At 51.4% G+C, this 13147-nt stretch overlaps 1 protein-coding gene across 2 annotated transcripts in view; it reads right to left on the minus strand.

The window, feature by feature from the left end:
- Stk24 (serine/threonine kinase 24) overlaps positions 1-13147 on the minus strand; it is a 95969-nt gene that overhangs the window by 82670 nt on the left and 152 nt on the right. Inside the window, exon 1 of one of the 2 annotated variants that reach the window (NM_001127494.1) lies at positions 12510-12551. The exons of the other annotated variant lie outside the window; for it this stretch is intronic. Coding sequence (NP_001120966.1) covers positions 12510-12551 — 42 coding nt within the window. Of the gene's footprint in view, positions 1-12509; positions 12552-13147 lie in introns of those variants that run through there. 2 annotated transcript variants of the gene reach the window in all.

Below are 13147 nucleotides of genomic sequence, written 5' to 3' on the forward strand. Positions count from 1 at the left end.
CACAAGTGGGAGGGACTTCTCAAGCCTGTGCTCCAGAAACCATTTGCTCTGTCTGAACAGTAACACACCTAAGAGACATGGATCAAACAGTGAAGAAACACTGCACCACTGTGTGAGCACAGACAGGCTCTGCTTCAGGCCCCTGGGGAATGAAATGCCATCCAGCATACCTGCCACAGCCTTTACTCCAGGTCAGCACGAGACTATCTACCCAGTCCACCTCCCCACGGTCCACCTCCCCGATGTGAGGTGCGAGTGCCCCTCCCCTGCTAACACACAGCCAGGAAACACGTGTGGTTTCACTTCACACTGAGTTCACCTTTTCCCAAAAACACAGTAGACGAAGGCATTCCGAAAGACTTCAAGCTCTTTTCTAGTGAGGGAGCTAGGCTCTGCATCCACCTTTCTTAAAACAATTCACTAACGCGACCATGTACTGTCTGCCCTAGAGTTTGAAAGCAAACACACACACACACACACAACTCAAATTTCACAAGTGTCACAGTACAATTAAAAATGAAAAAAAAAAGTTCCAAAACCTCAAAGTTTGAAAGTATAATTTAACCAATTCAGGGGAGTTAATGTAAGCACAGCTGTCATTTCTAAGCATGAAGCCCAAGGGGGGCGGGGGGGACACGATGATGATGACGACGGGGACAGGGACGGACGGACCGACACACATGACGACAACCCACTGGGCCACAGAGCAAGACCCTATCTCAAAATACAGATAGATCTGAGGCTGAGGAAAGTGCTTGAACCGGAGGTTACTCCCTGAACCTATGTTTGTTGTGGTGGCTGTGGCTGTGGTGGTGGTGGTGGTGGCTGTGGTGGTGGCTGTGGTGGCTGTGGCTGTGGCCGTGACCGGTGTTCTTAAGGCCAGATAAGGAAGAATGTGTGTGGTGTAGCCCTGGAGCAAACCCAGGACGCTGATATATGGGAAACGGCCCACGAGAAGCTGGGGTCACCACATGCCTTGACTTCCCGCTGGCATTTACCTCATGTCAGGAAGAACCAGAAAGCAGAGAGAAGCACCGGAAACAGTCTCCACACAGGTGCCAGGTGCCAGGATAACCTAATGGGCCGGGCAATTTCCAAGAGATGTGCTCCTTTACAAAGACGTTTCCAGGGTCAAAAAGACATGGACACCCACATGCTGCCACCCCATGGGTTTAGAAACACAGACTAGAAAAACAAAAGCCCAAGTCTTACAACTTAAAGACCTCTTTGCCCCAGATCTACACCAGAGGTTCCAAAATCAGTCTCCCCAAATAAAATGCAAGCCAGGACATGCAGTGGTCTGGGTTTGGCTGAGACCGGTCTCCCTGTGCAGTGGAGCACAGGCTGGCCTGGACCTGCAGAGATTACAAACAGGAGCCACATAAGCGGCTTTGGCTTTCCCAGCGAGACCCGGACCCCCGGACCCCCGGACCCACTGGGACTTGGATGCTGAATTCCCCAACACAATGTTCTCCACGTGTGGTCCTAGAGGCAGCAACACACCTGGGAACCAACGTCACAGAACCGCAGCCCCACCTCCCACCTCCAAAACCAGAGGGTAGAGAGTGGAGCCCAGCAGCAATGACCTGAGTCACTGTTCAAACAACACATTCTCAACAACCCTGACAGCTGGGAAGCCAGCCCTAAGGCAGTGGTTCTCAACCTTCCAACGCTGCAGCCCTTCAATACTGCTCCTCATGCTGTGGTGACCCCAACCATAAAATAACCTTCATTGCTACTTCACAACTGTAATTCTGCTATGAAGTGTAATGTAAAGATCTGTATTTTCCATGGCGTCAGATGACCCCTGTAAAACGCAGCAGACAGAAAGGAGATGAAGAGAGATCCACACCGCAATCCTAACACCAAGAAGCCAACTGCGAGCCTAAGTGTGAGCAGGAGAGCCATGACCGGCGCCAAGTCAGAAGACCTGAAGGCGCACACGCCATCCTGTGCAGTCACCAACCAACAGGATGAGACCAGCGCAGAGGCCAAGCCACTCGGTTCCTCTCACAGGGTTAGCAAGGCTAGACACCCTCAGCAGTAGTCAGGTGCACAGTGACAAGAACAAGTACCACCCAACTGTACCCATCCTGCCCAGCCAGACCACCAGTCCTCTAGCCCAGGGAAGACCTTTTCTCAAAGGTAACGATGCTCACGCAGCATTCCCAAGGCCCTGGGTTCTCTCCCTGAAAGTATAAAAACAAACGTGTATGCATACTGAAGGGCCCTACGCGCCGTCAGTCACCAGCCCTGCACTGGGCACGCAGGGGAACAGTGTTGGGAATCCAAACGCTGGAAGGGTCTGGGACAAGAAAGAGGGAAACACGGCCCTGACACCCAAAGCCGGCGCTCTCCTCACAGCTAAGCCCATCTTTGCAAACCCGACAACATCAGCCCTTCCCCACGGCCCTGCTGTTCACCCAGTCACCACCCAAGAGTACAAGAACCAATAAAATCAGGCCCCTCCCACAAGGCTTCCCACGAAAGGTGGCAAATTAAAGGTTAGTATTTTCCAGTTTGATATAAATACAGCATGGTTAATGTTAAGTCTCAAGGAAACCCAGGGAAAGCTTCACTGGTACCTGTGGCTTCCTTCTCCCAGCACTTCTCATCCTGCTCCTACCCCAAGCCTCTCCAGCCTGGGGGCTGGGCTTAGCTTCCCTCCCCCAGCTCCTCTCTCATCCTTGATAAACCAGCCGTTTGGGCTGTGCTCTCTCCTGGCTCCACATGCTCTCTTGATCCTCTTAGCCTTCTCCCCTTCTCTCTTCTTCCCCTCCATCATCCCCCTCCCCTCCCACCATGGTCCAGTTCACTCTGGACCCACCCAGATGCCTCTAGCCTTATGTCCTCCTCGACCGCATCCAGGTGCATCACGTCCTCCTCCGAGCTGCTTCACCTGCCAGCCAGGAGACTGCACCTGCTAGAAAGCAGGTGAGAAGATGGGGCAGAGAGAGAACTCGAGTCGGAGTCTGTCCTGGTACTGGGACAGGCCACTGCAGACCATGTAATTTACAAAGCAAACTCACTTCTCATAGCCTCAAATTCGGGGAAGTCTGGGGGTCAGGCAGCATGTAGCAGTAAGGGCAGCCCGTCAGCTCAAGGATCCCCTTTCCCTACAGATCTGCCCCATCATAGAGCTATGCACTACGGTCTTGTCCAGTCCTACTTCCCAAAAGCTGCACACACAACAGGAAGAAAACATAAATCTGAAAGTTCAGTTTCCAGCACGTGAACTTGGAGTCTCAAGCCACAGCAGAAGGCAGCACAATCCACATGTGGGGAGAGCAGAGAATCAGTTCACAGCACTGAACCCCAACATCCCAGAAACTGGCAACCGCGGGTACCGGCCCCAAGGTACTGCCCGGCCTCGGTGGACTCCCGGTGAGCAGGCTGTAAATGACCTAGAGGAATAATAACCTAGGAGGCCCAGCTCTGGGTGCATCTGTGAGGGAGATTCCAAAGAGGCTTCACTCATGAAGGCCCACACTGAAGGCAGCACAGTGGTATCGGGAGGGTCCAGTATTGATTAAAAGGGGCAAGGGAAAGCCAGTTGAATGCCAACATCCATTTGCTTCCTGTCTGGAGACATGTGACCAGCTCCCCCACCCCCACCCCATGATGTTTCCATTCCGAGATGCACTCTCCTCAAGTTAAACCCTCACAGCACTTGTGCCGGGTAATATGTAACTAATCTCCCCACAGAGGTGCCTGAGTTCAGGGACTCAGGGCAAGTCTGATAACGGAACCATGCAGCTGAAAGACTCCCTCCTCCTGCAGAGCCCAGTCGCTGTCCTAATGGTCCTGATGCTGTCCAGGGCAGGAGGGAAGCACGGGACTCCTAACCAGGCACCACACAGCACTGCGTCTACCCTCCCCCGACCCAGTCTACCTCCATAAAGACTAGGAAGAGGGGAACTTGCAGCGGATGAAAAAGATGGAAATGAGCAGAAAGATCAGACTCACCAAGGTCTTCAAACAGGCAAACATCTAACAAGGCCATTCCCAACGGTCCTGTCCAGTAGGGATGACAGACAGCAAGCATTACTATAAACAGACAGACAGCATGGTGGCACATACCAGCACTCAGGAGGCTCAGGTAAGGAAAACCTAAGTTTAAGGCCAGCCTGGAAGCATTCCCTAATTTAGAGGGACATACTAACCCTGGGGAGTGAAGGGGGGACAGACAGACAGGAAGGAGAAAAGAAGAAAAAAATTACTTGAGGTCCTAGCAATTTCCAGTCATAAACAAAAGGGGATTAGAGGGTGGCCTCTAGCACAAAACACACAAACAAAATAAAAACCCAGCCACTAAACCCAATAAAGGAAAAACTAGAGACTTGAAAGAATTATGCCTTGGAAATAAAACAGACACTTGAGGCAAAAAGGGAAGCACACTATAACGAGGAACACTCAGCATCACAGAGGCTCTTGGCGTCTAAGAACACAGGAGCAGAAATGCTCACTGGGGGGCTTGAAAAGTAAAGACAATGGCCCAGAAAACCAGTGGGAAAGACAGGGGACAGAAAACAGCTTTAAAGGGTAGGGCTGTTCAAGGATCAGAGGAGAAGGTACAGCTTCCAAAAGAATTTCAACAAAACAAACCAGACCTCATCACAGGACACCAGCTGCCTGACTGTAAAGGCCTCCTGGCCGCTGCACACAGATACGACAGCACTCACGCCAAGGCACCCCTGCGGAACATCACAACACAAAGGAACCTCTTCCAGGCTCGGGACAAGATGGTTTATGTGGGTGGAATCCAGTCCTGGTGCGCACTGCGCTCCAGCAGAATGCAGCTAGAATACAGCAGACAAGGAAGTGTCTTCAAAACTCCCTGGAGGAGGCTTGCAGGACACAGGGGACATAGCCGTACCCCCAGCCTCAGGGTGGTCAGTCTGGGCTACACAACATAATCGTGTCTCAAAATAAACAAAAACAAAAAACAAGATGTAGTTCAGTGTTGGCCTAGAACACATGAGGCCTTGTCTCGGCCCCCAGGAATGAAAACCCAATTCTGGAAGGAAACCTATGATTTTATGCCATATCACACTACCCAACCGACAGGTAACTATGAAGAGCCTGTGCCCTAATTCACTGGAGGGGAGTTCAGGTTACCCATCAATCCAACGGAATACAGCCAGGAAAGACTGGAATACAGAAAACAGGTATCCAACAGCAGACAGCAGCAAAGGAACCAAGGCAGCAAAAGAACCAAGGCAGCAAAAGGCCAAGAGACTCAGAGAGGAGGAGTGGACCAAACTGAAGGGTACCAGCCCAGCGGAGGAGCACCACAGCCCAGTGGAGGAGCACCAGAGATTCTCTCTGGAGGTGAAAGGCCTGAGATTGGCTCCAGCTGAGTTTCCTAAGAGGAGGTCCTGACACCTGGGGAAGTCTAGCTGAAAAAACCCAAGACACGTGAAAAGAGCTTGTACTTCACTACCACTGCCCAGCCTGCAGACTGTGTAGACACTGCTGTCAGATCTAACGTGAAGGAAGAGACGTCAACAAAACCAAACCTAAATCCTCATCTGCACAACCCGGGGTCTACAGAGGATGCAGTTTCTAAACTTGCCCACTAAGCCGCGGAGTGATGGCTAAGTCAGCACAGAGAGACCACGGGGGCTGCCTTCAGGAAGTAAGAAATGGAGGCAGGGGACAGGTGACCATGCGCATCTAATCTGTGCATCTGTTTCTAATAAAAACTAAACAAATCTAAGGAACCGAAAATCAAACAAAGGATAGGGAGGTCTATCAGAGCTTCCAGACCTTAGAGGTAAAAACAGGAAGAGATTTAACTAGGCTAGCCCTAGCTGCGCATTTGGTAAGCATTCACATACAACTCACCATGTCCCCATCACTGACTCAGACAAGACTCCAGCACGCAACAGTTTCTCTTGCTAACCACAAACCCTTACAAAACAGGAGGAGGTCTCTGAAGTCTCCCACGCACTGAGCAGGCCACGGTGTACTTTGTAGCAAGCTAATCTCCATCTTGTTTTACCCAGAGCAGCTAACAGTTCTCCCACTATAATCTAGGCCGGCCTGGAACTGACCTTGTAGTCCAGGACTTAAACTCACAGCGCCCCTCCTGCCTGCCTTTCTGAATGCTAAACCTGTAGAAATAAGCCGCAGTGCCCAGTTCCAAGAACTCAGGATTGGACACAGCCCCCGCCCAGGCAGATGTTCTAATAACAATGTATCCTTTTCCCAAGACATTTAACACCAAGACATTTAGTAGATCCCACTGTAAAAATTAGTTATGAGAAATGACTACTACCAACAGATTCAAGGCTAGCCCAGGTTCTCCACTGCAGCAGCAGAGTAACAGAATGCAGGTCTATTTCCTGCAAGCACTCCAGCCACAAGATTCCATTAGTGATAATCACCCCAGCTAAGGCACACAGAAAGCATTAGCAGGGAGGGTCGGGTGGGGCCCACTTCCTGTAGGTACCAGTTTCCAAGCAGGCAAGTCTGAATCACAGGAAAAATCACCCAAATAAAACTGTGTGGCAAGAGACCATCAGACTCCTCCTGGACCATGGTCTGGAGGGTGTGCCCCATAAAACCACACTAGGACAGAGAACAGGCTCACCCATCACTAGCTGTTCACACTGCAGCTTGCCAAGAACCAACAAAAGAACTCCATCAACCTTGTGGTGGTTTGTAGGAATGACCCCCAAAGACTTGCTCCTGTGTTTGAATGCTTGGCCATAAAGAGTGGCAACTCTGAAAGGAAATCAATTAGGAGGTGTGGCCTAGTTGGAGGAAATGTGTCACTGTGGATGTTGTCTTTGAGGTCTCATATGCTCCAGCTACACCCATTCTCCTTCTGCTGCCTTCAGATCAAGATGTAGGACTCTCAGCTCTTTCTCTGGCACCACATCTGCCTGCACACCGCCATGCTCCCCGCCATGCTCCCCGCCATGCTCCCCGCCATGCTCCCCGCCATGCTCCCCGCCATGCCAATAATGGACTACACCCGCGAAACTGTAAGCTGGACCCAATTAAATGTTTTCCTTTGTAAGAGTTGCTATTGCGGTGGTCATGGTCTCTCTTCACTACAATAGAAACGTGCACTAAGACAAATGTGCACCAGACCAGAGAGGCAGCTCAACTTCATTGGGAGCACAGCAGCTCCAAGAGGAACAAACATCCACAGATCTGGAGGCCAGGAGACCACCCTGCCACTGTCACAGCTGCTGGGAGACACTACTGTCAGTGACAATCTGCCTGCATTGCTGAAGGTAACTGGGTGCCTGTATGAAATGTTATCAATAACCTTCCCTGAGCCAGGCAACGGTGGCGCACACCTTTAACCCAGCAATTGAAGGCAGAACTGAGCCGGAGGCTCCCCTACTTCCAGGACAACCAGGAATGCACAGGGAAACCCCATTTCAAAAGAAACAAAAAACACTCCCTGATCTGGGACTAGAACAAAACCTCCCAAAAGCTATTTAATGTTTAAAAAAATAAAAAGATGGATCTACCACCCTGATATCCTGAGTTTGATCCCCATATCTCACCTACCACCATGGTAGGCGAGAACTGACTTTGGAAAAGTGGTCCTCTGACCCCAACATGAATATGGGGACATGCACATCTGCATGCATATGTACACACAGCAAGGACTTCCTCCACCCTATCAAAAAAAGAAAAGAAACGAGAAAACCTTTTCGGGGATGAGGATGGTAGTATGTGGCTCAATGGGGCGGCTAGGAGGCAGCAGGGCCAGGGAACCACACACACATTTTCTTTTTTTTTTTTGGTTCTTTTTTTTTCGGAGCTGGGGACCGAACCCAGGGCCTTGCGCTTCCTAGGCAAGCGCTCTACCACTGAGCTAAATCCCCAACCCTACACATTTTCAAACAAAACAAATTCTTAGCAACAAGGAACACCACAAATGGACATAGGTACAGAATGACTGAAAGGCAAGGCTGTGCCTCAGTTCACTTGGTCCAGTGGCAGCTAACCAACCACTCACGAAGCCAAGAACTGGATTCCCCAGCACTGTATAAAACCAACCACGTATGTGACCACTGGCAAGGTAGAAACAGGAGGATCCGAAGTTCAAAGCCAGCCTGAACAGAATGAAGAACTTGATCGTCCTGGTGAGAAAAAAACTTAAAACAGAAAAACATACCCGACTTTCCTCAATTATTTTGCACAGCACCAACAACAGATTCCCTACTCTGGCATCTTCTGCTCAAAAACTCCAATACCCAGGTGGACACCCAGAACACACTTTCCCCATCATCTATGCCTGAGAACACAGACAGCCCAAAGAACAAGACACCACCCAAGCCAGTCTCCAGGCCTCAGCCCCAGCAGGCGCCCTAGACACCCCACCTCCCCACCCTACAGAAATTTGGTGCTTTCTAAACGTGCACCTGGCCTCCTGGGCCACTTACTGGAACCTTCTCAGGGCCTGCCTGCTGACTGTTTGAGGCAGGGACCTGTGTCTTGACATCATCCTCTGAGACTCCCTGTCTGCATCAGGACAAGAAGGTGCTAAACCTCCATCTATGTTCTTGGAACCCAGGCCTGTGACTTTACTGAAAGGCCACTCAGACACAGAACCACCCACCAGGGTGCAGGAGCAACAAGAGCAGGCATCTCCCAAGGAAGCAGGGAGAGAAGAGGGAGACCAGACAGTACACAACAGCCTATGGACATATGCCACACAGAGGGTGGGCAGACAGCCAGAATAACTAACAATGATCTTGTCTTCTCTCCCAGACTTCTAATGCGCTAGCAAGCACCTTTCCGGCTAAGTGCACAAGCCTTCTCACAGATACGATGTGCAGACTAGGAGCTGAAGAAAGGGAGAGAAAACAGGAATATAAAAACACCGGCAAGTAAAATCTAAGTTTCTTAGCTACACCTTTAAATTATCTATACTTGCAAAGCACAAGGGTCTCTTAGATGCAAAGCCTCCAGACGTGCTGAATTTAACTCCAGCCTTCTTACACATGTGATTTACCTGACTTAGTATATTTTAAACTTGGAGCCAGGAACCAATAGGCTGTGGAATCCATTCAATGTTACAACCGGCTTTTCTTTTTTAAACGCCCAATATGGCAGTAGTGACTTACAAGGAACAAGAAATAGTGTCACAGTCTGAAGCTTTAATTTCTGGTCCTGATGCAAACAAAGTCTATCTTCCAGGGGTCACAGCTCAGAGAGGCTGTAAAAGTGGCTAGCAGAATTCTTTCGACAGAAATGTACAGCCTGCAGAGGTGGACTGCTGCAGAGGACTGGAGTTTGGTTCCCATGGCTCCTCTCATAACCTCCCAGGGCTCCTACACACGTCTATCTCATACTACATACATATATGCTTTTCCCCAAAGAATCCTTTAAGCAAAAAAAGCTAATTCTTTTAGATCCCTCCACCCAAGATGGGGTTTCTTTATGTAGCCCTAACCTTCCTAAAACTAGCTTCGAACTAGTCAGAGATCCGCCTGCCTCTGCCTCCCTAGTGGTGGGATTAAGGTCCGAGCCACCGATGCCTGACTTGCATAAAGCTAATTCTTGTGTACCATGAGTTACTGTAAACTCAAAAGCACTAAACAGGTCCCTCCCACCTCCAACTCAACTTTTCACTGGAACCAGCACGGCCAAACAGTGAACGTTCATGAATAAGACAGGAAGTACCTCCACCTTCAGCTCAAAATGGCTCTTTCTTTAGTTTTTCAAGACAGGGTTTCTCTGTGTAGCCCTAGCTGTCCTGGAACTCACTCTGTTGACCAGGCTGGCCCTCGAATTCTGAGATCTGCCTGTCCCTGTCTCCTGGGACTAAAGGCACCTGGCCAGGTCTTACTTTCTAATTCTCTCAACAGACTACAAAACCCAAAGAGGAAAAGAAAATCCCCAGCGAATCTCATCAAAACAGTCAGGTGTACAGCCCGAAACTCCTCACCAAAGATCACTAGAGTTGCCCATCAATCACAGCTACTGAGTGAGGGGGAAAACACACACACACACACACACACACACACACACACACACACACACATTCATCTTATCTTTCTTTCTTCAGCAAATACAACCTAAAACAAAATGGTGTTTAACACTGGCAAAGGCAGAGTGAAGACCTGGGTTTAATCACTGTATGCCTTTCTACACACTACTTTACCTTGGTCCATTCAAACCCTTCCTCATTCACAAAGTTACAAGACGGTATAAGTAACCTCTTCCTCCATCAGACCAGCAATCAACAACAGATATAAAGTGATTAGCAGGCCATAAAGTCCTTATACAAAAGAGTTCCTGAATTCGACTTATTTCCCTCGGGCTGTCTGAGTCTGCTGCCTTGCCGAACTTTGTCCAGTTCTTCTGAGACTGGGTCACAGGATTAACCTTGGCTAGCCTAGAACTCCCTAAGGTAACCCAGGCTGGCCTTGAACTGACAGAAATCCTCCTGCCTCGACCCTACCACACCCCACTTGCCAAAACACTTAACCCAGTTCCTCCTAAACCCTAGCCAGGAGTCTGCAGGGAGTTTGTGGGGCAACAGGGAAGACCTCTTCCTCTCCAGCTTTATCCTAGACAAGAGTCAAGGCCAGGCAAGCCTCTCATGTGATCCTCAAAACAGCTCCTAGGGAGGCAGGCTGCAGCTCCTGACTCCAAGTTGAAAATAAATGTACTGGTTTTTCTTTTCTGGAGGGAAGGGAAGGATAGGAACAGTCTCCAGTAATGCACTAAAAATGTTATCATGTGGTTTGAAGACATAGAGAGGGGCAGGTTGGGCTGTGAAAAGCCAGTATTCCTCCTTGGCAGAACCAGAACAGACAAAAAAAAAAAAAATTAATACTGAGAAAAGGCTATCATCTCCATACCGAAAAACAAAATTAAAAAGGCTTCCTCTCAAGAACACACAGGAAATACACTTTTTAGGTAAAGTTATTGAATTTTTCTTTTCCCAAAGTGAAGAATTTTGGCCCATTCTTTAAAACAAACAAACAAAATGAGAGAGCAGCCCCCAGCTAGGAACCACCTGGTACTGACCTCCCACACATGAATGAAGAAAACGTGGAAAAACGTGCTTTTAATGTGCCAAGAGGTCCTTTTTGCTGTACAGGTAAGAAACTGTCGCCCGGTTGACCCAGGTGTTTTGTCTCTAAAGTCGAACCAAGGCAAGAGTTGTAGGAGGCCGCGGCTGACTTTCAACTTGTGGCCAGCAGCATCAGGTTTTACACCGGGCTCGCAAGGTGAGACTTCAAGAATACTTTGAGAGCACCTTTCCAGTGACACTCAATTCCAACTTTATTATTCCTCAAAAATAAAAAGGGCTCAAGCTCTAATGGCCACTAAAGTGGTAACTTTGAATTCCTATTCTTCCAGAGTTCAAACCTGGACAAAGAAATCCATTTTCCTTCCCGAGGTATGAATTAAAAAAGAAAGAAAGAAAACAGGGATGGAAAATAGTTTCAGAAGAAGCAGAAGCAGTAAGAGGCAAGGCCCGTGCCGCTCAACCCAGGAGCCCGAGAGAAAGCGCCTGCTGCGTCTGTAGACTGATCATCTCGGATATTCTGAGGTTTTATTGTTTTTTGTTTTTTGTTTTTTTTGCTTTTTTAAAGCAAAACTCTTCCGTTCACTCACTTGGGAAAACAAAACTTTGACTGGTCTTGCGGTGTTAATCGCAATCATTTTGTCTGCATTATACGCTCACAAACTTTACAAGAACAGACCAGTGATTGTTTTTCAAAGTACAGAAAAACATCCTCAAAAGCAAAAAAAAAAAAAAAAAAAAAAAAATGTTCGTGCATCCATGTAAACTTGAAATTCAACTCCCTCCCCTCACCGCCCCCTTCCCCTCCAAAGAAAAAGTCACTGGCGAACTAAGAAGATACAAAGAGTGCAGGGAGAAGCAAGCTAGCACACAGCTGCTTTGGATGCCATCGTGTCTCAAAGTGAAAGTCTAGCAGCGGAGACCTGGCATCCGAGGGGTGAACCTGGGCTCTGCACGCCAGGGCACTCGCAGAGGTGTGGGTTCCGCCTCCCGGGTTTGCAACCTCGCACTTTCCACACCAGAACTACAGGCTTGGACGCGAGGTTACACCTTCCTGCACCCCGCCCTGCGGCCCGCCCGGCTGGGACCAGCCGGGGCGCGCTCCCCGTCCCGCGCTCCCGTCTCCCGTCTGGGGGTTCTGGGGAGGGACTCTTGGGGACTGAAGACCCTGGAATCCCGCTGTCCCTGTGCCAGGCCCAAACAGGGCCCAGGCACCCAAACGGGGCCTCCAAGGACACTAGTTCAGACTCCTGCCCCGAATGAGCGCTTGGCCTGAGCGTCCGAGTTGGGGAGCACAAAGCTCCTGCACCCCACCTCGACCCGAGGCCGCAGACCCCACGGCCCCTCCACGTGCACACACCCGAGATCCCGGCTGCTCCGGTCGGCGAAGATCCCGGAGAAACGGGCCCGGCCGTTGGGGGGAGGGGGGGCGTGTTGACACCGCCAAGTTGCCCGCTTCCGCCACGGCCCGCAGCCCGACCCGGACGCCCCAGCCTACCTGCATGCCCGGCAGGCCCGACTGCACCGGGGAGTGGGCCATGGCTCTCGGCGCCGCCACTTCCTGGCCCGGGACGCGCGGAGTCGCGCGGCGAGCAGGCCCGGGGCCGCGCGCAGCCCTCGGGTGGCGGGGCGGGCTCTGGAGCCCGAGGCCACCGCACCCCGGGGACGGTCTCAGCGAAGGTTGGCGGGCCGCGGCCCCATACACCGAGCCTGGGGCGGGCAGCGGGGACAGCGGGAATGTCTCCTGATTGCGGCTGTTTCTCCTAGGCTCCCGCCGCTGCGCCGCCGCGGTGCTCGGGTCGAGCCGGGCGGCCTGGGCCCGCGAGCGCTGGCCGCCTGGAGCCGAGTGGGCGCGCACAACCCGCCGCGCCCCGCCCCGGCCCGGCCCCCGCGCCCGCCCCCGCGGCCCGGCCGGGGACCCCGCCCCGCGCTTCCGGGAGGGGGAGGGGGAGGGGAGGAGCCGCCGGGCGCCCTAGGCCGCAGTGGGGCCTCCCTGCGGGCGCGCGGGCGGGGTCCTCGGGGCTCAGCGGGCGCTCTCCGGGTGCTGCGTGGCCGGGTCCTTCGGAACCGCGGGGTGGGCCTCGCGCGCGGAGCAGAGCTGAGCCCGGGGGAGCGGAGAGCACCACCCACTCCTAC

This window comes from Rattus norvegicus, chromosome 15, assembly GCF_036323735.1.
Source record: "Rattus norvegicus strain BN/NHsdMcwi chromosome 15, GRCr8, whole genome shotgun sequence".
In the NCBI taxonomy this organism is placed as follows: domain Eukaryota; kingdom Metazoa; phylum Chordata; class Mammalia; order Rodentia; family Muridae; genus Rattus; species Rattus norvegicus.